Source organism: Microplitis demolitor, chromosome 10 (genome assembly GCF_026212275.2).
Source record: "Microplitis demolitor isolate Queensland-Clemson2020A chromosome 10, iyMicDemo2.1a, whole genome shotgun sequence".
NCBI classification, from domain to species: Eukaryota; Metazoa; Arthropoda; class Insecta; order Hymenoptera; family Braconidae; genus Microplitis; species Microplitis demolitor.
In genome coordinates, this window is record NC_068554.1 from 10,032,400 (window position 1) to 10,041,454 (window position 9,055).

Below are 9,055 nucleotides of genomic sequence, written 5' to 3' on the forward strand. Positions count from 1 at the left end.
CACGATTCGCACGACAATAAAGGAGAGAAGGAAAAATTTTGACATATGCGTCACTTAATGAAATTATTATCCATGTTTTTTTTTCATTTCCTGGGGCGAAATTGGAACCATAGTTTTTGTCTTTATTAGCCCACAACATTAGAACAGTGACTACCAATTACTCAATATTTTCTGTTGGAGAGTATGCGTTTTAATAACGTCCCTCAATGAGAGATCCCCTTATCTATCGTACCCATATCCTATTTCCAAATTCCTTTGACTTGATTCAGATCCAACTCACAACGTTGTTCGCAATAAGTCTTGACTGCTGCCTCAATCGCGATCATAATTTGCAACGCATGTATACATATGAAGAAAATTAATCTTTTCTGCCGAGCGAAATAATAAAAAAAAAATATTCAACGTATTTTTTGTTTAGTGCTACAGTGATATCAATTGGTGCGATCAAGTTTTCCCCATTGTATAAAGGAAAATAAATTTGTTTTGAGTGTTAGTATTGTGTTTAACTCTTAAGACCATTTCAGCGATACAACTTGTGTTACGATATCTTGAAATCTGGGCATTTTGTAAGGTAATACATATTTTCTTTATTTTTAATTCTACAACAGCTTAGAGTTTTTCTAATGAATTTAAGATTAACATGTCTTTAACTGATGGTTTTTTTTCAAAAGAAGCGAAAAAAAATTCTCTCTTCCTTTTTCCTTTCCCTAAAAATTTTGTACCTTCTGTTAACCGTTTCCTCGAAATTTTACTAATTCAAAAAAAATTTCGCTATTTCCCGAAGAGGGAGAAAGGGAGAAATAAAAGGTCATTTCATTTTCTAATATTTTCACTTAATACCTCTAGTTTCTTACAAAAATTCTTTTTCGACTTCCCATTCCTCATTTATTAAAATATTAGTCTCTTATCACCATGATAAAATAAATTTAATATGTTTTCTTTATTTAAATAATTCCTAGCAAAATTTTGCCGGCTTTTAATTCATTGTTCTCATAATATAGAATTTTCCTCAATAATTTAAACATTCGTTTCAAAAATTTTATTGTTATCAATTCAATTCGAGCAGAAAACTGTAACTGCTTAAATATAATTTACGCTTACATCTATTTTATACACATGAATGACTTTTGTTTCCCATTGCCTATTTATTTTCTCCCCTTTTTTCAAATGACCAAAAAAATTTGATCCATTCTCTTCTATTTTTTTCAGTTTACCAAATACGAAAATATGCCGAATTTTGTTTCGATGCGAGATTTTAACCATCGCGTGCTTCATCTTCCCCGAAGTGTGAGTATTGTGCTTATTCCTATATAGTTTTGGAACATGCCTTTAAATATTTCTATTTCTTTTCAGATCCTTGAACAGCTTAGGGATATCCTGTGGTACCTGTGCCGTGCCCGCTACCCGCCGATTGTGGGTTTGACTTTCCTGGATGACGTATTCTGCCTCACCGGGTTATAACTTCCAGTCATTCTCAATGACCTATTTACCACCCTCAATCGCGTAGTTGCGGTGCGGAGAAGGCGGTGGATTCGGGCCGAGATTGCCCTGGAGGAATGCCACCACCCCTACCACTACTTAGGTGACCTGAGCCCAGTCCGAAATCTTCTAACTAACATCCAGGACCTACTGGATAGAACCACCTAGTTTTTCCTTTCTCTCTCCCTCTTTTTTTTTTTTATTTAATTTGGGTATTGAAAAGAAAGGATTTCCTTTTTTTTTCTGCAAGCAGATGAATTCCCTTATTTTGAACCAGTATTTCCTTATATTAACGCGTAACAACAAAACAAAAAAAAATAATGTTAGTGTGCCTTTAAAGTAATCATTGTAATGAGTCTATTTATAACGATAAAAATTGTACATAGCTCGTTACCTATTATTATTAATAAAATTTAATTGTTTTATGATAATATTTTTCTTGTTCCCCCTTTTTTTCGAAAAGATCCACAGCTTATACTTTTCTCGTTTTGCTTGATTAACATTTTACTTACTATAACCGTCCCAATTGCACTTGATCGCATGCTGCGAGAAAAATAGTGAATTTTACAAGGGAAGAAGATTTGGTTCACTCGCTAATCCCAAAAATAAAGTTTTCTCTGACCCGATTTATTGAATTCGTTATTGACGATTATCCGCGTTTATAGGCGTTTAATCCACAACAGCAACTTCAATTTGTAGTTAAAATAATTCTACTGTGTACATTTTCCATTCATTTGTAAGGTTGATTCTTTTTCCAATATAATGTGAGTAATTTATAACTTATTTTGCACGCATTGACTCCAAATGAAAGGGAGGAAAATATGGGTTTACGAACGAGAAAAGTAAGAGAGACATCAACAACCTAATGAAAAAAAGATAACTGGGGAGAAAGGAGATGAAACTTAAGCCTGTATGACGGAGGAAAAGGTGAGGGAGGTAAAATTCCGCAAGATCGATAAGTTATGTAATTTTCTATTTTCCAGATTAACCTAATCATACTAATAAAAAAAATGTTTTATTTAGATGAATTAAACTGTCGCCACTCGTCAACTCTGGAACTATGTGTACCGAGGATAACCAGACTGCAACGTTACTCTGTCCACAAATAGTCGTCTACTAGCTAATTAATTATCATCACTACTTACCACTATCATTTACATCTATCTTCGTAATAATTTTATCTTTATAATTATATAATTCTTTCACTCCCCCTTTACCCCAGCGCTTTTTAGCATAAAATGAATCTTTTATTTATACTTACATTCCTTCTCTACTTATTCCCCTCTCAATTTATTTAAATACCCCGTGGAATTATGCACAGTCATTCGTAATTTATATTCTTAACTTAAATAATACTACCAATTGTTATTATAGATTTATTCTTATCACTTATTGATTAAAGTCTCGAGCCGGAGAAAGAATTTATTGAAGTTTCGAGTATATGATCTGAAGCCATGCAATAGAAAGTAGCAGAAAGTAAAAGTGGAAGAATAAGTTACCGGTACCGGGTTTTTTTATGCAATGAAATATTTAAATTCTTCCTCCCATTCTCTTCATTCTAGCTTTACCTGTTATTATTACAACAAGAAAAAAAAATCAGAGGGTGAACTTCAAGTTAATTATATTCTTTATTAATTTTTTTTTTCTTTACGCAACTATTAGTACATTTAATAATCATGTTCCATTATTATATATTTTTCCTAATTCACGTATTTACGACTATTTCTTTTTATTTCCATTTCTTTTCCCACATCTACAATTATTGCTCCATGCGTGTCATCCTGATGAGCTCTTCATTATTAATATTACTAACGATTTCATCCAGCACGTACTTTGGAAATTTTCCTAACGGCATCTTGCTGTTTCTCGTCACATTATTTAGTACTCGAATAGCCCGTTTGATAAGCTTCTCTCTGTACCTTGCCGCTGCGACTTTTTCCAACATGTCATTCCCATAGCGACCGATCTTTTCTCGTTGAAGCTTTCGGAAAAAATCCTTATGTCTTATAAATCGCTTCATACTTTCTGTTGATGCTTTCCACACGTTAATAGGTGTCACTTCCCTTTCCTCTTGACGTATTAACACCATTTCCTTCATTTCCTCCATTTCCTTCTTACATTTTACTTCATACTCCGCTTCATTTTGCTTCAAGTACAACAATTCCAGCTCCAAATCCTGGTTTATCATATCTCCCATAACTCTTTTTCTTATGAGGAACTGTCTTACTATCGAATGCGTCCAACTAACGTGTCCCTCAGTGGCTGACGATATTTCATCCGGCTCTTTTTCGTATCCTGCAGGCAAATCATCATTTTGCCGCCCATATCTGCAATATTGTACCGCGTATCTTCCCTTTTTATCTTTTAGATTAACATTTGCTCCATTTTCTAGCAGCATTGTTACAATCTCATCATACCCTTTTGCTCCTGCTAGGTGCAATGGTGTTGCCCCTTCATTAGTCGTCTGCTGATTGAAATTGGCTCCAAATTTTATTAGCATTTCCGTTATTTCCATCTTTCTTATATGATTTGGACTGTACAAATTGTTTCCTTTATATCGGCGAGCTAGAATTTTCTTAAATATCATGAACAGTGGTGTCATTCCATGGCAATCCCTATGATTTACTCTAGCCCCTTGTTTTGATAATGCATTTACTTTTTCCGATTGTCTATACTCCGCTGCGTAGAATAATGGTGTTCTTCCTTTATCATCTTCAATGTCCATATTCCCATTATGTTCAGTAAACAAATCAAATATTTCCATATACCCTTGTCGTACGTCCAGATGCACAGCTGCGACTCCTTCACGATTTCTCGCCTCCACCTCGACTTCATTATGTAGCATGTATTCCATTATTTCTGTTAGTCCTGCCCTGTTTTCTCCTGTTTCCTGTTCAACAGCGATGACGAGCTGATGTATCGGTCGATTCCCACTATCATCATTATCTGCATTGATATTTGCACCCCGGGCAATAAGTAACCATGCTAATTCCGTGGTTGAATATTTTAAGATTCTGCATAATGGAACTATGGAATTTGCGTGACTTGGTCCATTTATATCCGCGTTTTGCACAATGAGGGCTTGCACCGCCTCTTCCTTTTTCCTTAGCAGTGTCCTTATAATGAGCGCGTATCCTCCCCTCCATTCTGGTACGTATGACAACCCGTATCGGCTTATTATTGTTGTCACCTCGTCCTTTCTGTTCGTATCTATTGCCTCGTTCATCAGCCGTTTTGCTTCTTCGTACTCCATCTTTTCTCTTCTTTATTTATCTGCCAATAGAGTAATTTCATTATTATCTTATTGCATCTCCAACTGTGGGTCTGCTGAATCGGACTCAGAAGCAATATGCGCAAGTTTTATCTTATCCTGATGAACTACACGATTTCTCCCTTTTACCGTTCATTCGACGTTCTTGTTGTCAAATATTCTGACTATTTCATACGGGCCGTCATAATGATCTTTCATTTTATCCGCTCTCGGTTCTTTCAACAGTCACACCCAGTTGTCGACCTCAAAGATTCTTTCCTTTGCGTTTCCGTCGTCATATTTCTTTGATCTCTCCTTAGCTTTTTCCAAATTTTCTTTCGCTAACCTACGAGTTGTTTCCAGCGTGTCAACCAATTCATTCAGGTAATCATGATACGATCTCTCACCTGTCGCTCCTTCTCGTGAAAATTCAGATGGCACTGACGCGGGTCGTCTAAAAACGAGTTCGTGTGGAGTATAATTTGTCGCCTCGTGTACTCCCGTGTTGTATGAAAACATCGCAAAATCAAGCCATTCATCCCATTCTCGATATTTGTCTATAAAAGCTCTCAGATACTCCGTAAGAGAGTGGTGGCTCCTCTCAATTGATCCATTAGACTGCGGATGATACGCTGTTGTATTTAAATGTCTTATTCGAAACAAATTGCATAAGCACTGTATCATATCACTCATAAAATTTGATCCTTGATCCGTCAGAATCGCTCTTGGTGCCCGAATAAGCAAATTACTTTTCCTGCCAACGCTTTTGCTACATCTCCAGCTTCTTGCTGTCTGAGTGGAATTGCTATCCCAAATTTTGTTAATAAATCCTGCACAGTTAAAATATATTTATAACCCCGTCGGGTCTCTTCTCGTGGCCCATAAATATCCATGGAGATTTTTTCGAACGCTGTTTCTGGCGTATCAGTAGTCATCATCGGCTTCTTAGGTTTTACACGCACTAATTTTCGTTGCTGACGAATAAAACAATTTTTTACAAAATTCCTCACATCTTGTTGCATCGTTCTCCAATAAAATCGGGTTCTTATTCGGCGATTCGTTTTTGTCATTCCTTTGTGTCCTCCAACTGCGGAAGTATGATACTCTCTCATTAAAGACCTTCTGTTAATGACTTTAGGTACCTCCAGTTTTCCACCGCACACTGTTATTTCTATATCCCGTTCCTTTGCAATCTCACGTAACTTCCGAATGTAATAGTCTTGTAGTGCTTTATTCAAATGTTCACTTCCCGCCGGGACTCTCAATGTTTTATACCCTTCTCGCTTAATCAATAATTCCAATGACACCATAATCATATCTATTATTTTCTCTGATGTACGACCACCGGCATCCAATGTATAGACCAATCCCAATCCGTGTCTCTTTCTTTTATTTATTATTAGAATATCGCCTTGTTCCAGTTGAGTTCCTTGTAGATTTGTCATATTTATCCACTTCATATCGAGCAACACATCCGTTAAGCTCGAATTCACATCCCGTTGGCTGGTGCAAAGAAAGCAAAATTGTCACTGACGTCTGTTACATGCTGTTTTGTGTGTATTAATTTTGATTTTCCTTCCGGATTTGCGTAATGCTCATCCGGTGTATCTAACTCTATCAATGAGTCCCCTGAGTCTGAATCCAAGTCTGTGGAGTCGTTAACACACGTGCTTCTTGCTTCAAAATCCTTCGACAACAAGAATCGCCATGGTTCGTTGCCATTATTGTCATCTTCCTCATCGAAATTCTGTCGGTATTCAAGTCCCGTGTCCTCTTGCTCCATCGGTACTTCTATCTTTCCTTCTAACTCCTGTTGTGTCAACTTGGGCTTCTGCACCTCAATTTTTTCGTCTCTTATTTTTTTTTCACGTTTCCCTTAACAGCTGATGGTGCCTTGATTTTTCCTTTTGCCGTTACCTTATTCTCTTTTAATCGCTGTTGTCTCTCGGTTTCCTGCCTCGCTTTTTCATCTTCTTTCGCTTGCTGTATTCTCTCTTCTATTTTTGCTTTACCCTTGTTTCGTTGCGGACGACTGTTGGCAATCTGTGACTCCGCTCCAGATTCTGACGCTGATCCGGACGGCACGTAATACTCCCCACTTCCATCACTTGCCATTCCCCGTGGTGACTCGCTGTCACGGAGGGGAACTTGTACTACCTTCTTGGGCCGCGACTTACTTCCCCTTGGACGTTCCCTTCGTCGCACTTCTTTTTCCTGTTGTGTACCCGACGGGCCCGAATTCTGAGTAATCGCGACTGGACTCATCTTATCATTTCCCTTCGTACCCTTGTCAGTCATCATTTCGACATCAGATTCTCCCGATGATGTATTTTCTTGATAGTCGTCTGCTCCTTTTAATTTCTTCTTTAAATTCTTGACTTTTCCTCTCTGCCCTCTTCCATCAGCTGATGAGTGCGTTACTGACGTGTCCTCTCTCTCTCTCTTTTGCCAACATTTACTTCCACCATCGCCAATAGTTCACAGTTTTCGTTTCTCACCGGATTTCGCGATAAAGCATCTGCGTTTGTGTTACTCTTGCCTGGTCGGTGGATAACTTCATACTCATATTCTTCTAATCAATTTACCCATCGCCGAATGTGCTCCCCAGGGCTTTTAGTAGATTTGAGCCACTGTAAAGGTTGATGGTCGGTAAGTAACGTATATTTCTTACCAAAAATATACAATCTGAACGTGTCGACAGCATACATAATAGCCAATAGTTTTTTCTTGGTCACTGTGTAATTTCTTTCTGTTTTTGACAAAGCTCGAGAAGCATAACTTATCGCTCTATCTTCTCCAAGTTTCCCTTGGCATAATACCGCACCCAAGGCAAAGTCTGACGCATCTGCAGCAACGATGAACGGTAATTCGAAATTTGGATACTGCAACATTACATCCCCACATAATTCTTCTTTCAATATCTTAAATGATTTTTCTTGAGATTCACCCTATGTAAAAATAGCGTCTCTTATCAATAAATCGGTTAAAGGTTTAGCCTTGCTTGCAAAATTTGGGATGAATCTTCTATAATATCCCGCAAGGCCAAGAAATTCCCGTACTTTCTTCTCGTCCGTTGGTCTCTTAAATTTCTCAACCGCTTCCACTTTAGCTGGATTTGGTTTTGCTCCTTCCGCGCTGATTATGTGTCCCAAATACGCAACTTCCCGTCGTAAAAATTCACACTTTGCCGGCTTTAATCTTAATCCAACTTTTTGAAGTCTATCAACAAATTGAAAATATTTTTGACAATGCTCCTCTAATGTTCTTGCATGTATTACAGCGTCGTCGACATAAATAAATAATATTACACCCTGCAATCCGGACAATACATTTTCCATCGTACTTTGAAACGTCGGTGGACCACCTTTCAAGCCCATCACCATCCGTTTAAACTGATAATGTCCCATCGGAACTGAAAATGCCGTTTTATGTCGATCTTCCTCCGCCAATGGTATCTGATAAAATCCCCAGTCGAGATCAAATACAGAAAAATATACAGCATCACCAATTTGGTCCAAAATATCTCGAATGTCTGGCAACGGATACGAGATTGGTACTGTTTTGTCTTTTAACCTTCGAAAATCGATTACCAACCTCCAATCTTTAGCTCCGTCGGCTTATGGTTTCTTAGGAACGATCCATACTGGCGAACTGTACGCAGAATCCGATGGTTCAATTATATCAGCATCAATCATTCCTTGTATTCGATCTTTTCATACGTCCTTCAAATGATGTGGCATGCGATACTGCTTGATATTAATCGGCTTATCGTCCTTTGTTCTTATCCGATGGGGTGGAACATTTGCTGCCTTCAGTCGTGCGCCTGGTAATATGTAAACTCTTGGCTCATATTCGATGTTCCGTCGCACCGTATTTAGCTCTTCTTCATCCAGATGTATTACCGATATTAAATTTAGTACCTGCTCTGCTCGCTCCGCTGTATTCTCTTGCTTCTGTTCCGTATTTTGAATGAACTTCACCTCTGCCTCAGCCGTTATTTCCTCGAAAAATTCAGCTTCGACGTACGGTATTGCGAAATCATGCTCTTTCTTCGTGGTATTAAATGCATACATCCGCGCTGCTCCTTGATGGATTGACACTATAGCTTCACCCAAATATATCCCTGGAGCAATATCACACCGAGGAATATATCTTTCCGAAACGTTATTTATAACTCTTACTTCTATCATTTTTACATACCTTCTCGGAATTCTTATAATGTCCTCCAAAAAGTTGTATTTCTTATTATTAATTGAAATTGTTTTATTACCAAAATCGATTTGCGAATTTTGTGCCGAAAAGAACGGCTGGCCCAATATACCATCT

The 9,055-nt window shown here is 37.8% G+C and overlaps 2 protein-coding genes across 2 annotated transcripts; both read right to left on the bottom strand.

Moving 5' to 3' along the window:
- Positions 1-3,238: 3,238 nt before the first annotated feature.
- Positions 3,239-4,732, bottom strand: LOC128668830 (ankyrin-2-like). Its single transcript, XM_053742630.1, has one exon. The coding sequence runs from the start codon at positions 4,730-4,732 to the stop codon at positions 3,239-3,241; it is 1,494 nt and encodes a 497-aa protein (XP_053598605.1).
- Positions 4,733-6,218: 1,486 nt separating this feature from the next.
- On the bottom strand, positions 6,219-8,424 carry LOC106693784 (uncharacterized). Its single transcript, XM_014442973.2, has 5 exons — positions 8,374-8,424; positions 7,789-8,184; positions 7,315-7,677; positions 6,647-7,171; positions 6,219-6,560 (listed from the first exon to the last, which is right to left on the bottom strand). Exons 1-5 carry the CDS (start codon positions 8,422-8,424, stop codon positions 6,219-6,221), a joined length of 1,677 nt encoding a protein of 558 aa, XP_014298459.2.
- Between the last annotated feature and the right edge of the window lie 631 nt (positions 8,425-9,055).

Excerpts from the sequence above, each read along its gene's own strand:
- LOC106693784 (XM_014442973.2), bottom strand. The coding sequence starts at position 8,424 with ATGATTGATGCTGATATAATTGAACCATCGGATTCTGCGTACAGTTCG. Across the intron at positions 8,185-8,373 it reads ATTCTGCGTACAGTTCGCCA|ATACCATTGGCGGAGGAAGA; the intron begins GTATGGATCGTT and ends GGATTTTATCAG. Across the intron at positions 7,678-7,788 it reads GACCAACGGACGAGAAGAAA|GGTGAATCTCAAGAAAAATC; the intron begins GTACGGGAATTT and ends ATTTTTACATAG.
- LOC128668830 (XM_053742630.1), bottom strand. The coding sequence starts at position 4,732 with ATGGAGTACGAAGAAGCAAAACGGCTGATGAACGAGGCAATAGATACG.